We start from the raw sequence: 19386 nt of genomic DNA, 5'->3' as shown, positions 1-19386 counted from the left end.
TCTCATAAAGAAGATTATTCCTAGATTTGGCATACCGGAAAGAATCTATAGTGACAATGGTACACATTTTGTGAATCAGACCATACAGCAATTGGGACGCTTCTTTGGGATTTCCCTTAAGAACCATTGTGCTTATCACCCTCAGTCTGCAGGACTGGTGGAGAGGCACAATGGAGTCCTTAAGAACAAACTTAGAAAGTTAGTCAGCGAAACACAGAAGAACTGGGTGCACTGTCTGCCTCTGGCGCTGCTGAGTATGCAAACAGTTCCAAATGCAAAGGGTTTAACTCCTTTTGAAATGGTGTTTGGGAGAGCATATTATGTACCTCAGTGGAAAGCTCTCATGCCTGCAGACCAGGAGGCTGATAGTTCACTAGCTAGTTATATGAGGAAACTGTTAACAAATAAATCTTTCTTGCAGTTTAACTCTTTTTCAGATAAAGAACAGACCAGACCATTGGAAGCGATTCTAACCCCGGGGTCCTGGATCTCGGTGAAGGTAACAAAGAGGAAGAATTGGGCAAGCCCGAAGTGGGAAGGACCATACCAGGTACTGCTGGCCACGCCTACTGCAGTCAAAATAGCCGAAAGGTCATCTTGGATCCATTTGAAGCACTGTAAACCGATAAAGAACTTTCAACTTGATAAAAACATTGTAACTGTTACGCAACAAGAACAAAATGGCCAAAGATAAGAAATCAGACCAACCTCAAAAATGTTGCATAATCATATTATTGAGCGTACACTTGTTGACTGTGCTTTTGATAATTTTCTTTTTGTTGTGGTTTTTTCATTTCTCAACCACACAAGTAAAACTGGATAAATGTGATGAGACATCCATAGACTGGCATCCAAACTTTAACACATACCTAGCAATTAAACGTGTATATACTGAGACTATGAACATTTCAAACTGCTGGGTTTGTACAGCTATACCAACAGCATATGGAGGACTACTAATGTCCACTGTTCCTTTAGGGATCAATGAGACTTGGGAGAATTTGCTTTTTGACACAGGAACTGTGAGATCACAAGATAAAATAGCATTGTATTTACCTGTTACACAAAAAGGGATTGTGTGTTTTTTCAAGAATGATACTCTCCAGGTGGGCTGGAGTAACTGTAACATAACAATATCTTATAAATGTTATATTAAGACTAAAAGTGGGGGTACTGTTTGCAATACTAACTATGATTCATATTTGAACTCAATGAAAACGACATTGAATGAAGTAAAAAGAAATCCTGTTTTGATTAAACAATTGTCAATCATAGATAAGAAAATGTTTCAAGCAGGGTTGGTGCGTATTAGCACTAAAGTTGAAAACTGTTATTTTGCATGTGAGAAAAAGGCATACAAATGGCTACCTGAGAATTGGTCCGGCAGTTGTTTTATGGGCTACCTGGTTCCGGCCATATGACACACTGCGGAATTACCTCTGGGTAAAATACGGAACGTGAGAGATGTTTCCAAGAAAACCAAAGATCCAATCGAGAAACCTGTGAATCCAGTAGGGCGAGTTGAAGCAGGTTGGAAAGACCATAATTCCGTGAAGGACAAAGACAAATTGACTGATATGGACTTGAGTGACAGTGTTATATCTTGGGCGGGTATACTCCCAGTGTATGGTGCAGTCAAATCGATTTGGGAGCTGAGAAAACTGTCAAAACTTCTCGAAGTAATGAGTAATGCAACTTTTTCTGCTCTTGAATTAGTGACTGATGAACTGAATGCCATGAGAACTGTTGTGTTGCAAAATCGGATGGCTCTTGACTTCACCCTAGCGGCGAGAGGTGGTACGTGTGCGCTTATCAAAGAAGAATGCTGTGCGTACATACCAGATAATAGACATGAAATTAATAACCATCTGGAGGTGATTCAGCAAGTGTCGGCCATGACCAAACCAGGACCAAATCCTCTGACGGATTTTTTCCAGAATCTGTTTGGGGGGTGGGGTTCCATCCTAATGAATATTCTAATTGCCATTTGTGTGGGTTTACTCCTATTAGGAGCATGTGTTTGTTGTGGAATCCCCTGCATGAAAAGATTAATTAAAGATTTTATAGATATGTCTGTCTCTGAAACCTTGTATCAAGACATTGAACTTGAGGAACTGGTTCCAAATGAAATTCTCCTTGAAGTCTAAACTGAATGACTCTCTTAACTGCAAGTCCTAAGTGGAAGAGGTTAGGAGAAGAAATAAAAATCGTTTAAACTTCTGAGAATAGAATAAAAAGTATTAACAGGGGGGAAAATGTTAGAAAAATATGTATTAATGTATATGTTTAGTGCTTATTAAGTAATAAGAAAGATATAATGCATTTTATTCTATTAATGTTATGACAAGAAAAATGAATTCATATGAAACTGCAAGAAGCTTTTGGAAACTGCAGTGTGCCTTTTTGCAAGTTGGCCTCTGACCCCAGCAGCTGCTAGCTCAGCAAGAATTAATGTTTATGCTTCTCACAAGTGATTATCTGCTGGGTCAGGAAATTAAATGTGTGAAATAATGAGAATCTTCTGCTCTTTTCCGCCTGAGCAATCGACCTTGTATATGGTACTAGATAACGCACTGGTTGCAAGGAGGAAGTGATAACATGTAACAAGGAAAATGTATTGAGAACTGTATCTACTATTATGTTCGAATTAATTTAGAACCTTGAGTGGAAACTTTTGTAAAAGGGTATTGTAACTAACCAGGTGGCTAGCAAGGCCACGTTGTTTACTAGAAAAGTTTTTAAGCAAAATGTAGTATCAGCATTTTAGATGAATAGAATATTGTAAGCTAAAGTGATGTAAAACCCCTTGTGACTGACTACGTCAGCCTGGTGGGTTAACACTAGTAAGAAATACTATAAAAGTTGTGTTCTTCCTGTTTCATTCAGACAAAATTCTATACTTGTACGTTTTTTGCCTCCTGGTGTACACTAGTAAAGAACCTGAACCTGAACCTCCTGTGTATTGATCTTTTTATTACAGTATTTTTTCATTTAACAGTTTGAAAGTATGAAATCTTTGACAGCTATAGGAAGCAAGTTGGTTAGAATATCTAGTTGAAATGTTCGAAGGCTAGAAGTATTGTTCTAAATAGAGTTAGTCTAGCTGAGGTGGGTGTTTGCAGTGTAGTTTAGGTAGTTGGTAGGTATCCCCCATCTATACTTGCTGTAAGGTTTACATTTAATTGCAATCACTGTTTTGGGCACATAACAGAGTACTAATCTCCTGTACTCTAAGTTCTAATGACACCCAAGCCCATGTAGATACTTTGCCTAACATTACTGCAATCCTTAGTAGGCTTCCCCCATGTATACTGAGCTGTCTTACACTCCCCAATTATACATATCATAGCCCCTCCCCGATCAACATCATACCTCAAGCATTTATAATTAGATAATCTGTTGTGACACTGTCTTTTATGGAGGGGTGGGTACCATAAGTGCAAAATTATCATATGTCAATCCCATAAGCCATTACCTAAACTTCAGTGTACACCCTCTCTACTTCTCCCCAGAAATTTTGTTGGATAACTCCATGCATACTCTCTGTATGGTCCCAAAGTCTCTCCAGGTGTTTTTTAACTTTCCTGTGATCACTGAAGCCTCAAATCTTTACAGGTTAAATAACCTCAGCCTTTTTTGTATGACACCATTTGCTTCAGGGACTTCCCATATAATTGTCTATTAATTTCTAGAATATTACTACTAACATACCACATCTAGAAGAAAGGGGCTATTTCTGAAATAGTATGAAACATCCTTCTGTGTCAGATGTACTACTGTCTAAGTTCATAATCTGTTCCCTGCAAAGAAATTCTTGCTCCCATCCATTCTGTCTGCTCATGCTGAGATACTTTATCATGCATTTTTGGATGGTACCATAAACATTGATACCTATGCGTGTACCAGAAAATATCCCCAAACTGTTTAATTCCTTTTTAATTCCATTTTCTCAGTGGGCCCTCACCTCTACCAAAAATTCTCATAGTGAAAGGCAGAACTTGCCCTTCCTCCCACCATTAAGACTTACCCCCTTCATGTATTCTTAGTCACTGAACAATATTGAAGGAAATAATCTAGGTAGAGATACATATTAGATCTGACCCTTCTTTGATTGAATTTTCTTCTTAGGAATTCTGTATCTATGTACCTTTTCCTACATAGTCTTCTAACAAGATCTATGATTTATATATTATGGGTAGTTCATATCTCATAGGTATATGCCTAATAACATGTAAATCTGTGGAAGGGGCATCATTTTAGCCATATTTATCTTACATTTAATTGTAGAGGCTCTCTTCCCTACTATCTGTAACAACCAATCCAGATTTTTGCTTAAATTCCTTAGATTCTATATAGCCATTCTTTCATAGGTGTATCTTACTCTCAGACCAAAATGGGTTGGGTATTCTCCCTCTTGAATATTTCCAATTGTTTTTCTACCTTTTCCTTCTCCAACCTGAAGCAACACTGATTTACTGTGATTTAATCAACCAGTGAGACCTTTGAAAACTGCTCACATCCCTGTAACACTACTGGAAGGACTGCCACAGTATTTTTGACCATGAGTATAAGGTCATCTGCACACAGTAAGAAAGATACTCTGACTCCTAGGTTTTGGTAATACTGCAGCCCACCATCATTCAATTTCATCATTTCCTCAATAACTAGCCCAAACAACACTGGTGAAAGGGGGCATCCTTGTTGGGTACCTATGTGAATTTTCCCTTTCATTAATCTCCTCCATTTATTAGTATATCTAAAAAGTGGGTTATCATACTAGACTTGAATCCAGTGTAAAAAAAATCCATACCTGTCTCTCTTTTCCACAAAGTTTTAAACAAGAACTGCCAATCTACTGTATCACAAACCTTCTTGATATTAAATAATATTATACCAAGATGTTAATAGCCATCCTAGTAGCTTTTAGGAATAAATTTACCACTTTCCACCAGTTATCTGTATTCTGCTCTCTCTTAAGGAACCAACTCTCTCCTATTCCAATAATTTTAGGCAAAATCTCATCCAATCTTCTGGCCAAAATATTTTGCTAATATTTGTGTATCCATATTTAATAAAAAATCACCAACAAATAAATTATTTTATTTCCTTTTTCTTTAGGTATAAGCACAATCCTGGCATGCTTCTTATTATCTGGCAATGACCCTGTTCTCTGATTTATTCATACTGTTCCCAAAGTATTTGTAATGCCAGCTTTCTACTCCATTTGAACAATTCTGCTGGGAGCCCACCTGGATGTGGTGCTTTACCCTTCTTTTAATTCTGGAGAGCTATTTTAAATTTCTGTATTGTTATAGGAGCATTCAGTTTTAATTAATCCTTCCTACAGACTTCCTTCCTTTTCAGCCCTTGATGGAACCAGGTTTCTATTTGCAGCTTTTCATGTTTCCCATAGATCTTTTCATAGCAGTCTTGGAATATCTATTTGGTTTGGTGAATCAACCAATTGTACTTCCTTATCCTTTATTTTGTTCACTTTATACACCCTATAGCTATCTTTAAACATCCAGGTTATATGCTTTGAGCTTATTTCCCCTTAGTAACACCAAAAGTCATTCCTACAGATGACTATTTTAACTATATTGCTGATTCACTACATCCCCCTACTTTAAAATGCTTTATGTAAGGGGAAAACCCCTCTGTATCCCACATGCCCTGTGCTAATTATGACAAAAATATAAAACACCACAATAACTTGAAAACTTCAGAATGCTTATAATTATACTAAAAAGCAAATAAATGAAGAAGAAAAACTATACTTAACTTTCAAAACAATAGTAAACACAACCCTAAAAATTCTGGTCAGCATTTGAAGAAATCTTACATCCCAGCCAAAAAGTCAACCATAACCCCTCTCTCAATAACTTACCCCTTGAAACAGCAATAGAATTCAACTCTTATTTTTTAGATAGTATAGAGACCATAACTAAGGACTCCACTGCATCTAACCCCAACCCTTACCAATTGCCACATGTCACCACATCCAATTTCACCTTCAAACCTTTGCCTACATCCTATATAAAACTATTCTTAAACAAACTCAAACTATGCTCTGCTTCAGCTGATGACTATCCAAACAAGTACCTTAAAATAGTACCCACTAGCATTGCCTATCCTGTCCCAATCCTTATGCATAGGTGACTCCAGGAATCCAACATTTCCTCTCTCTGTAAAAAAAAAATCACACATCCCTCAGTATAAAGGAGGAAATTCAACAGACATCACTAGCTTCAGATCTATAGCAATCTTATTTCCCCTTCTTCAAAATACTTGAAAATGTATTCAAAAACAATAACCAACCTAGCTCCTGCAGGAAGAACTCCTAACCTCCATATAGCATGGCCTCTGTCCCTCTCATTGTAGTAACACTACATTTTTAGCCATTACAGATAGTCAATAAAGTTACAGATAATGGCCAACTAGTCCTTCCTATTTCCAGACTTGTCTAAAGCCTTCAACACAGTTTGTCACGGCAAACGTCTACTTCAAATGTCCTCACTAGATCTATCTCAGTCCCCCTTCTGTGGTTCAAAGATACTTGTCCAATAAGTATCAGTCAGTAAAATGTACTCCCATCCTCTCTCCATATTTTCCAGTCATCACCAATGTACCAGAACGTTCTATCCTTGGTCCCCTCATATTTAACATTCTCACCAGTACTCTTCAGACATTCACAAAACATGCCTCCCAAATACAATTCCCAGATGACTCAAAACTCATATACCCATCAGCCAATCTTGCATATCTGCAAAAAAGTACTCAGGAAGTTTTAATAGCCACTGAAACATGGCTTTGTAAATCACAACTCATGCTCACCCCCCCTCGCAAAAAAATGTGCTACTTATGTTTTCCCCAAATCCCTCTCTCATGAAAAAAAAATGTAAATCCTCTGCCTTAATAATACAGCCATTAAAATCACTTCGCATAGCACATTATTAGGGATGACACTGGATGTTACTCATGTTTGACCTGCAAATACAAAACTGCAAAAAAATCACTAAGAGCTAAGGATGCTTTACAGAGCCAAACCTTTCTTACCAATACAACTTAAACTGCACTTACCTCAACTTACCTCCTGTCCTCACTATTTTATGGCACTCCCATCCTTACTAACCTCCTGGCATCACAAAAAGTAAAACATGAACAATGCTATAATAAAGTAGTTAAACCTGCATCAAATACTCCTTTTAGAATCCATCACTGTCTAGTATTAACTAGCTTAAATTGGTACCCCATCAACTAACATATACACAGCTTTTCACCACCTATAAAATTATCCAGAATCCTTCTGCTTGTCCAGCACTAAATACCAGTCACACAATTATGTTCCCACTTGGTCATTATGATACACTGGCCAAAAACTCCTCTCTGTGTACAAACCTATCAAATCTGCTGGCATGGTCTGTACTCTTACCATGTTGCTAAGGCCTGGAATTCCTTACCTGTTTCCATCAGGTCAGTACCCTCCCTCCAGCCCTTTAAAACCATTTAAAATGAAAAAATCTGTCTCTGTTCTTGCTCATCCCCAGGATAAACTATTTCCCTAAATATGAATAAGTACCTCTTCATACATTACATGTTCTTACTCCCTCCTTCTTCACTCACTTTCTTACATCAGTCAGTTTCTCTCTCTTGACTTTAAATATGCCATAACCCTGTTTTTTCCTCTCACTTTATTTATGTTTGTGTTATACTAACTTACCTTTAATGTCTCTAAACTGACTACAATTTCTCCAAATAGTAAAATCATTGTCATATGCGCTGTATCTTTTCTTAAGTAATGTTTTCACATTATGTCTAATTTGATATAATTGTTTAAACTGTAGATTGTTTTAATTTTTTTATTGTATTATTTTTGAAGATTATAAAATTATCATTCTTAAAATGTTTTGCAAAACTTTGGAGCTTTTCTCCTCGGGCCTCCACTGAAAATGGTCACCAATCCAGTCAGACTTTCCTGGTAATCAAATGTCAATAAATTATTGTTTTATTTATTTATTATTTTACATTTGTTTACCAGGAAAGTCTGATTGGGCATGGATCCCATTTTCAGTGGAGGCCAGGGGAGAAAAGCTCCCTAAAGATTAATATAGCACATACAGTAAATACAATACACATGTTAATAAAGTACAGTACAGTCAAAACGTTAATAAAGTACAGTTTCAATGCCAAGAAAGGAGGAAAAAAGAAATATACTATAAGGAGCACAGTGTGTTACAATAAACAATAGTTGAAAGGACATTTTGTTCAGTAATTTTGTTACATTCATCAGTGGCTAGCACAGTAAACACACATTGATTAAGACTATAGAAATGAGTTATTGCAAGCTTTCATAGAAGGTTAAATATGATATGATCTAATTAAGTGAAGCTACCCAGGATCAAAACAATTATATAACAAAGTATGTAAATGGGACCGGAGGAGTTTTTTGAAAGTATTTTTGTTTTCAGTGGTCCTAATATCTACCGGGATGGTATTTCATGCTTTTATAACAGAAATGGAAAACAAGGAGCTGCAAATTAAATATACGTCTTAAGTTTCATTCTTTGATCTATTTCTTTTGCAAGAGTCTGTTATATTTGTTTATTGTCCTCTACAGTAATAGCAATTTGTTTCTTCATAGATGTAAATGATTCTTGCATGGTTAACACCAAACAAACGGTAGCTTCTATGTTGTGCATCAGCACAGGAAGGCACTCAGAAAACAAAACCAACTGCTCTTTTGTATTTGCCTCTCTGAAGTGCTCCAACAGCACATTATCCATAGAAGTAGAAATTCCATCCATCTTGCCTTCACTTTTCAATGACCATAAAACTCTGTAACTGCTATTATTTGTATAAATTAGTCAGTCAGTAGGAAGAGAGATCAAATTAGGCTGTCATTTCTCCTTAGACCAAGCCATGTGCCCAATTATACAGTTTTGTCACCATATCATTAGATCTGCTGAAGACTATGAAAAACTGCATTTGCATTCTACTGATTTTAAATGCATAGATTAGTCTTGCGAGTGGGCTTTTCTGTGAGTGTTCTTGAATTTAGCCTGCATAACTTTCATAATGGTGCTAGCAAGAGACAGACCTTGTAGTGCTATCACTTAGATTCATTAATATAGGACTCATATATGTAATATCCCTATTAGTAAACTACATTACAAGCACTTAAAAGAAAGTATAAAACAATGTGGAAGTAAGCCTATCATTTTTTGTCAGTACATCTAAAGGAAACATAACTTTCTGAAAGTATTATAGTCTCCAAGTACTGATCAAAAGGTTAGCAGCTGCTAGAAAGGTCACTAACAGTTTATTGTTTAAATTACAGAAAAAAATTCCCTGCTTTAGGGAAGGACTGTGAGCTGGAAAAGAAAGGCATTTAAGTAATGTAGTAAAGCTAGGCACTAAACAGCACATCATATTTCACATGGGAGTAGTGTGTGGGGGTAATCATAGAAACTTTCAAAGTATGCAAGATGAGAGTAAGCTTTTTGCATACTTTGAAAGACAGTTCTGAATCACAGACCCCTTTGTTGGCTAATATTGCAACTGTGCTTTAAGCAGTGAGGTTCAAAGTATCATATGCAAATGTGGTACTCTGTTGGGGCTGGCAGTATAAATGACTTTCACAATGTCTAGCCCATTTACAGGGTTTGTATTCTACTGAATTCATAGATATTTAAATTACACAAGAGCAGACCTGGGCTAGGATTGCACTATATTCTTGTGAGACACAAATGCCATTTAGTGGTGGGAGTCAGGGAAAGGTGAATTGGAGCTGCTTCCCCTACAAAGGCAGCAAAAACGAACACCACTGCTGTAAACTTTTTCTTCTTCTTTCGCTGCTCCCATTAGGGGTCACCACAGCAGATCAACTGTTTCCATTTCTTCCTGTCCTCTGCATCTTGCTCTGTCACACCAACCACCTGCATATCCTCTCTCACCACATCCATAAACCTTATCTTAGACCTTCCTCTTTTCCAGTTACCTGGCAGCTTCATCCTTAGCATCTTTTTCCCAATATACTCTGCATCCCTCCTCAGCACATGTCCAAACCAACATAATCTTGCCTCTCTGGCTTTGTCTCCAAACCTTCCAACCTGGACTGACCCTCTAATATACTTATTCCTAATCCTGTCCATCCTCATCACACCCAGTGCAAATCTTAACATCTTCAACTCTGCCACGTCAAGCTCTGACTCCTGCCTTTTTGTCAATGCCACTGTCTCCAACTCATATAACATAGCTGGTCTCTCTACCCTCTTGTAGACCTTCCCTTTCACTCTTACTGGTACTCATCTGTCACAAATCACTCCTGACACTCTTCTCCACCCACTCCATCCTGCCTGTACTCTCTTCTTCACCTCTCTTCCACACTCACCATTACTCTGAACTGTTGATCCCAAGTACTTAAACTCATCCACATTCGCCACCTCCACTCCCTGCATCCTCACCATTCCTCTATCCTCCCTCTCATACACACACATATATTCTGTCTTAGTCCTGCTGACCTTCATTCCACTTCTCTCTAGAGCATATCTCCACCTCTCCAGGGTCTCCTCCACCTGTTCCCTACTCTCACTACAGATCACAATGTCATCTACAAACATCATAGTCCATGGTGCCTCCTGTCTGACCTCGTCTGTCAACCTGTCCATCACCATTGCAAATAGGAAAGGGCTCAGAGCTGAACCCTGATGTAATCCCACCTCCACTTTAAATGCATCTGTCACTCCCACCATAGACCTCACCACTGTCACACTACCCTCGTACATATCCTGTACCACTCTTACATACTTCTCTGACACTCCGACTTCCTCATACAATACCACAACCCCTCTCTAGGCACCCTGTCATATGCTTTCTCTAAATCCACAAAGACACAATGCAGCTCCTTCTGACCATCTCTGTACTTCTCCATCAACACTCTCAGAGCAAACATCACATCTGTAGTGCTCTTTCCTGGCATGAAACCATACTGCTGATCACTATCATCACCTCCCTTCTTAACCTAGCTTCCACTACTCTTTCCCATAACTTCATGCTGTGACTGATCAGTTTAATCCGTCTGTAGTTACTACAGCTCTGCACATCACCCTTATTCTTAAAAATCGGTACCAAAACACTTTTTCTCCATTCCTCAGGCATCCTCTTACTTTCTAAGGTTTCATTAAACAGTCTAGTTAAAAAACTCCACTGCCATTTCACCTAAACACCTCCAGGCTTCCACAGGTATGTCATCTGGACCAACAGCCTTCCCATTCTTCATCCTTTTCATAGCTATCCTTACTTCCTCCTTACTAATCCACTGCACTTCATGATTCAATATCACTGCTGTAAACTGTGCTTCTATAAAATCCAATGCAAACAAAAAAGAAAAAGAGCACAGTGACATTCAACCTTTTATTAAAACAATTTTATTAACAAATATTAACAAATATTAACCTTTTATTAAAACAATACTCAGCAAAGCTTTCGGGTTTCCCCTTCCTCGGGTGCTTATGCTTAAGGAAGGGGAAACCCAAAAGCTTTGCTGAGTATCATTCTTTTGTTCCCCTACAAAGGCAGCCAGTTGAGGTAAGTAGTGAATGGAAATTTGTGTGTGTGTGTGTGTGTGTGTGTGTGTGTGTGTGTGTGTGTGTGTGTGTGTGTGTGTGTGTGTGCACTGTTACAGTGTGTCAGTAACTCTGTGACTCTGTACATGAATGCCTATGGTGAGCACCGGTATATGTATGTGTATGTGTGCATCCTGGGATGGGAGGCAATACTTGGACAGAGTTTCTGCCATGCAGCTTTTCCCACTGCACAGAGAAGCAGTTTATAGTCACGCAAATTCCTGGATAATGAGATGTGATCTTTAGGGAATGTAAATGACCATGAACTGGACCTTAGCACTGCATTGCAAATCAGTTCATTGGTACAGGAAAATTTGTACTGCAAAGCTAGTTACTATGAATCCTGGCTACTTTTCCTTTTTTAACATGGTGTTACTATACACACTGTTGAAAAACAAAATTTTCATGCTTCAAAGTAAACAACAATTGAAACATTGCTACTCTGAGTTTCATTATTTTGCTGTAGAAGTACTGCCTCATTGTTTCTATGTGTTTTAACAAGTATTTAAGCTGTCCTGAGTTGCATAGGACTATAGTTTGTTAATTATTAGCAAACATTTACTGAGTGAAAGTCCCATTATATGTAAAAATAAAAGATACAAGTATTTTCCTGCATAATAATTATCTGCTAACAGCAGACTGATATTTAAATGAAACGATAATTTATTTGTATTTATAAGGAGGAAGAGTGAACATCAGTTGACAGTGATATCCAAATACAGGCAATATAAATTTTCCCACCTTCTTTAAATAATTACATATTTTATTTAGGGGAATGTTTGTATGTAGGTATAGAAGCCTGGTAATAAAGGTTTAAGTACTATTGCTTTGGTTCAGCTATAGCAAAACCCATCAATTGGTCCTGCTGAATATTTTCTTCTTTTTATGCTTGACATAATGAACCCCATGAATATAAGCATTGACATAAGTGATTCCCCATCTTAGGCCACTTGTTCATGCACTTACGTATGACATTATACTGGGTCAGTGGCAGTGCATTGCAGAAAGATGGATTCTCTCATACCTTGTTTGACAAAGCAAAATAATAACTTGTCCAGTCATGATTTACACAGTCAATTGCATATGACTGACACTTTCATATACATAAGAGCAAACATACCACAGTGTCACTCAGAACTAGTGAGATTTTATTTATCCTTTGTTGATCAGATTAGTCTAAGTAGGCTAGTGGCTGCTTTTCAGGGGTGACTCAAGGTTCCCTAAACTTGGTATTTTTGTATGTGTAAGATTCTTTCATCCTTTTTTTTTAAGTGGATCATCTCTAACTGTAAAATGGTTCCTGAACAACTTCCCTGCATGTAATGGTCTAGCTGTTGAATAGATTTAAAGCCATCAGGTTTTTTCCTGTCAGTTTATGAATAAGCCTGCAACAAGCACTAATCAAAGATGCTGACTAACTCTGAAGTCCATACTTTTCTCAACATGAACCATGACTCCACTGGTGTGACAGTGTCTATACAGTCTAAAAATCTTGTAAATTAAAAGTTTCTGCTATGAAGTTCGTCCATTGTACAAGCAGGCATGAACAATACAGGTTCAACAGTTTTTGCAAATCCATTACACATTTAAGTCAGATTATTCATTCTGAAACAATAGCTAAAAGAAACATTTGTGATAAATAATTGTTTTGACCTTAACCCTCCTCCATGACCCTCAAGCTTCTGTCACAACTGACTCATTTATTCCGTCTAACTCCTATCATCCAGGGATATTCCTTTTGAACCCCATTCTAAAGATATTTGCTCTGTCTTGCATTATTCAAGGAAACTGGAAGAGGGAAGCAATAGAGAATATCACAGCTATCATCCAGCAAGGGTTGGGACTATTTTTATATGCCTCTAGCAAACAGCCATGATCCATGAAGGACAGTGTGGTAACTGCTATGCTAGACCCTTAGTGAATGCACACTTCCACGTATATGTAGTTTCTTCTAGAATGCATAGGCTTGGTAGCCTCAAGCTGGAAAGAGGCCCTAGCCACAAGTGCTGAAATCTGAGTCCTTCCCCCAAGTGCTAATATTGTGACAGGACTCTGGCAATAACCTCTCCCTGGGGTTTATGAACCAGCATTCTATAACAAGGCATTCTATAACTATGTCAAGAATCTAAATGGTAATGCTCAGATCTGCTCTGAGCTACAACAGAATGGCATTAAATATACTGATCCCAAGGATATTACCAATATCATGGCATATCAATTCAGTACCAACTTCACCCCCCTCTCACCCACTAAATGGCCCATCTCAGTACCGGAAGATTGCCAAATTCCAGTAATAACGGCCACACAGGTAAAAAAGGCACTCTCCAAAGCTAAGAATACAGCATCCATGGGACCAGATGACATCCCGGGCTGTGTACTACATGAACTACAAAATGAACTGGCACCTCACCTAAGTGTCATGCTTAATCATACCCTCACCTCAGGCTTCATGCCCACTGAGTGGCGCACAGCTACAGTTATCCCACTCCACAAGGGGGGATCCACCTTGGATCCCGGGAACTACTGCCTCATCAGTCTGATGGGCCTGATCTGCAATGCCATGGAACATATTATCATGGAACCTATAAACAAAGACATTGGCAACCTTCAAACACTGGACCCTACCCAGTTTGGGTTCATGAAGGGCAGATCATGTCTCCTGAACCCGACTGACTTCTTTGAATCAGTCTCCAGAGCTGTGGATGAGGGTAAGGCAGACCACACAGCCTATCTGGACCTCGCCAAGGCCTTTGACACCATTCCCCACTCTGGAATCATAGATAAACTTACTAAGCTGGGTATTAATCCCTACGTCACTCGATGGGTTGCCAACTGGCTTACTGACAGAACCCACACTGTAAAAGTAGCTGACTCCAAATCCAGCTCCAGACAAGTGACAAGTGGAGTACCTCAGGGTTCAGTCCTGGGACTTCTCTTGTTTGGCATCTTCTTCTCAGAAGTACAGGCCAACACTAAGGGACTCTGGCTAACAAAGTTTGCAGATGACTGCAAACTGGGAGCCCAAATGATGTGGATACTCTACAAAGGAGCCTTACAAAAACAGATGCTTGGTGCCAGAACCATGGGCTCAAGCTCGATGCCAAGAAATGTATAGTTATCCCCTTTGGAAAAAAACATGTACCTGTGAATTACCACATAGGTGGCAGTACAGTAAACACCAAAAGTGTGATGAGACTTAGGGACACAGGTGGACAGTGGTCTCACCTTCAATAACCACATCGCCACAACAGTCAGGAAATCCTTCTATGTGGAACACCTCATCATTAAGGACTTTTCATCCAGAAAAAAGGAGGTCATTGTCCCACTGTACTCATCCCTCATTAGACCCATTATAGAATACAACGCCCCATTTGGTATGTACCTCTCAAGACATCTGCAACAACTAGAAAGGCTGCAGAAATACCTCACTAAAAGAATCACAGGCCTAAAGTAGATGCCCTATGCTGACCGCCTTGAAAAACTCCAGCTATACTCTGTCACATATCATCTACTCCGAGGCGATCTCTGCTTAACATACAAGGCCATGTCAAACCCAGAGCTGTTGGACATGCTACACTTAAAGAAATCCCAATCCCTCAGAGCCACATGCTCCAGGGATCAAAATCTTGTCATCACAATAAACAAAACATGCTGGAGAGATAGTTTCCTCACCCAGAGACTCCCCAGACTCTGGAATAGACTGCCCATACATGTCAAACAGAATGCCTCTTTGGCCTTCTTCAAAAGGAACCTCGATGATTGGATGAGAGAAAGGAAATTCACCCCGGAGATCATGTCAGTTGCCCTGCTAGACAGGGGTCCAGGGAAGTAAATAGTGTGGGAAGAAATAACCAGGGAATTGTTATGGCTACGCTTGTATAGGCCCTAGGGCCAATAGCCTAGTACCAACCTATGAACCTATGAACCTATAAGCATTAGCCACTCACTTCCATCCCTTCCTGACTGTTTTCTACAATGTCTAGGCTGCTAGTCAAACCTGGGCTGTCTAAGATGTTGTCAGGGCCCAAACCTCTATGTTGCAGAGTCAGCTTCAGTCATAAGAAGTACTTCTTTAATTTATGATTCACTTGCGTTATGTCAAATAATTCTATTCACATGTACATGTGTATAAATTTAAGTATTTGCTTTGATAGTATTTCAGGAATGCTTTAAAACATTATTCAGAACAACTGGGTCAAAAATTTATCATACAAATGTAACTGTTATGACTTGATTGGTTAAAACCCTCTGATTTTCACATCACATTAACAGTATATAGTATAAAGTCCCTGTCACTATACTCAGAATCGGATAGATGTCTTAGGGGAGACTTATGCCTGGATTACAGAGCATTGGCAAATCATTTTATTTGCAAAGCAAATCATTTTAAAAAATTTGAAACATTTAAGTAGTTATTTTCTAATGTCTGACATACCTTTGTAAATAGTAGGCCAAGATACCCATTCCTGGCATAAAAACGGGAAACATTGTCCATCTGTTTAATTCCATTGAAAAGTGCTGGCAAGGCTGCATTAACAAAATTGACTGGGTTATTGTCAATGGCCAAAGATTCAAAGTGGCGACGAAGTGCTTCCAAGTATTTAACCCTGTCTTTTGTGCTATTGGTTGCATCAGTAATGCTAAAAGGCAAATGACATCTTACATTAGAACGACAACAGTGACAGTTTGAAATTATTCTGCCGAACAGTATACAGTCAAGACACATTGGTTCAAATGCACTAAGTGCTGTTTTAAATATCTAGTCAAAGAAATTTGAAATTCATGTTATTCCAACATATAACAGTTACAAAGATCAGGCCAGATAGTCTGTGGATATATAACACTGTTCTCCATAACATGTAGGATGACAGCTTGAAATGCATTTTATTGAAAAGTGTTTTAACCTAAACGACCTTTTCTGCAAGAAGACAAAAATCCCTCAACCCCTTCTAATCACCCCTAATTTAGAAAAATCCCTGACGTCACTACACATCTTGCTAAAAAAAGAAAAAAATATATTTTACATATCTCAAGAAAAGTCCTCTTCGAGTCTTCATAATTAATACTTTCTTAGAAAAGTCCACAAAACTGAATCAAGATGATTTCGGGCGACATCATTTTCTTTGCATTATGTATTTTGAAGTAATATTGTCTTCCTGGTCATCATTATCTGTTGCTTACTTTTGAATAGGACAATAAGAAAATATGCACACATAAAGGCTTAATGTCTGCTGATTGCTCAAAAACTGTCTAGGAAGGAGAAATAGATTGACTTGTCCTGCTACAGTGAGGGAGATTATTAATAATGAGGAACACCATCTGCACCGTTTGCAGACTCTGGCACTTACCATCTTATTACATCAGAGGGTCACTGGACTAGCACATCTAAAATAATATATAGCTGTGTGAGTGAGAGGGGAGAATTGTGTCCATTAGATACTTTCATCGGGCAAATACTTCTTTCATGTTAAATAAAAGTTAACACATTAGCATTTTAGGCAGCAGTCCATAATACTAGCAGAAAAGAAAGGAGTCGTCCATTACTGGTCAAACTAAACTTTTCCACTCTCTCAGTTTCAACACAGTTTACAAGGCAGTCATCAAACCAAAGTGCTAAGAGAGACACAGACTGCTTTGTATAGTTTGCTGAAACACTTCATATTATACCTGTAGTAAAAGGTAGCACCTGTTCAATGACCCTTAAGAGCAGACTCAGCAGTCTAGATTTGGGAACACATGTAGACAGCAACCTGTCCTTTGACCATCATGTATCTACAGTCAAAGGGAAATCATTATATGTTGCCCAGCTTATGAGCAACAATATGGCAGCTATGTCCAAGGATGTCTTTATTCTACTGTACTTAGGCCTCATCAGACGAAGCACTGAGTATAGTGCCCCCTTTGATATTTACCTGACTAGGCATATGCAAGAACTGAAGTGTCCACAGAGGTTCCTCACAAAAAGAATACAGGGTGTACATAACATGTCCTGCTCTAAAGATATGAATACACCATCTCTGTACTCAGTCTCCTACAGACTGCTGACAGGGGGTCTATGCCTGCCTTGCAAGGCATCCACGGATTCTGCTCTGATGGACCTGTTGCAAATCTGCAAAACAAATAGTATCAGAATTACCTGATCTAGCAACTTAACTCTCAACTGCAATATAAAGTGAACATGTTAGCAGGACATGTGTCTCAGACACTACCCCTTCTTTGGAACAGGCTTCTCATCCACATGAAGCAGTATTCTTCCCTAACCCACTTCAAATGTAACTTGGACCAGTGGGTAGGGAATGGGAAATTTACTCCCAGTCTGGCACCTATGTAAATGCTTGACCACCCATGCCCAAGCCAACACATACCCCTTAAAATAAACTTAGGGTGTCAAAACTTGGCAGATACATTTAACAAGCATGGCTATACTTAAATAAGTCCCCAGGAGTTGTTAGCCACATAATTGCCTGTGAACCTATAAATACTCTCTGGCATTACACTTTATCAATAAATCAATGGTTATGATAGGGAATTTTATTGCCATCTGATATGCCATTATTTCAGAGACAATGGTGACCTTGTTGTTAGGAATATAATAGTGTAAATATGTGGAAATATACCTCCCATATGGGGTGCAAGGGGTTTTTCTCACTGCATAAAAAAATATTGTGATTTTTATTGAAAAGTGCTTGTACCATTCAGCCTGTTGATTAAGTATGGTCTCACTGGATGTTTTCTGATGGGAGACTCTTCTAGGGATATATCATTGAGGGATAGCTATATATGCCAAACAGTTATAGGTTCATAGGTTCATACTAGGCTGTCTGCCCTAGGGCATTTATAAGCCTAGCTAGAGTGTGTTTGGCTTTCGCCACCCATTTTAAAATAATTTTGCTATGCCCTTTTTCAAGGTTAGTATACAGTGACACAGAAGGGATACCTGGGGTAAATCTATGATCTCCCATCCACTCATCAAGATTCCTCTTGAAGAGAGTCAATGAGGGACTCTGCCTAACCTGGACTGGGATTTTATTCCAGAGTGAAGGGAGCCTCTGGGTTATGAATCTGTCCCTCCAGCATGTCCTATTTATTTCAGTGCTGAGGTTCAAGTCTCTCGAGTGCGTAGCTCGATGGGATTTGGATTTTCTGAGGTGCAGCATGTCCATTAATTCCGGGTTGGACATGGCTTTATACGTCAGGCACAGATCGCCTCTGAGCAGGTGGTATGCCACTGAGTAGAGCTGGAGTTTCTTTAACTGGGCAGCATATGGCATCTGTTTGAGCCCTTTGATCCTCTTGGTGAGGTACTTTTGGGGTCTTTCCAGTTGCTGCAGGTGTCTGGTAAGGTACATCCCAAAAGGGGCATTGTACTCAATTATGGGCCTGATGAGGGATGAGTAAAGAGGCACAATGACCTCCCCTGATCTAGATGTGAATCCCTTCATGATTAGGTGGTCTATATAAAATGTTTTTCTAACCACTTTGGCCACGTGGTTGTCAAATGAGAGATTGCTATCAACTTGGGTCCCCAGGTCCCTAATTATTTCTTCTGTACTTAATGGATTACCACCTATGTGGTAATTTGTGGGCACTTTGGTTTGCCAAAGGGATGACTATACACTTTTGGCATTTAGCTTAAGGCCATGGCTCTGGCACCAGTTGTCTGTTTCTATGAGGCCCTTTTGGTGGATGCTTGTGTCAGCTGGAGTGTCGATTATGGCGCCCAGTTTGCAGTCATCTGCAAACTTGGTCAGCCACAGGCCTT

At 39.0% G+C, this 19386-nt stretch overlaps 1 protein-coding gene across 1 annotated transcript in view; it reads right to left on the bottom strand.

The window, feature by feature from the left end:
- Positions 1–19386, bottom strand: part of LOC122814238 (dynein axonemal heavy chain 5-like) — a 3525594-nt gene that overhangs the window by 3368571 nt on the left and 137637 nt on the right. Inside the window, exon 9 of the mRNA XM_044086840.1 lies at positions 16060–16264. Coding sequence (XP_043942775.1) covers positions 16060–16264 — 205 coding nt within the window. The remainder of the gene's footprint in view (positions 1–16059; positions 16265–19386) is intronic.

Source organism: Protopterus annectens, chromosome 1.part1, assembly GCF_019279795.1.
Source record: "Protopterus annectens isolate FY-2018-M chromosome 1.part1, PAN1.0, whole genome shotgun sequence".
Taxonomy (NCBI): domain Eukaryota; kingdom Metazoa; phylum Chordata; order Ceratodontiformes; family Protopteridae; genus Protopterus; species Protopterus annectens.
This window is presented reverse-complemented; position numbering and strand designations above follow the sequence as displayed.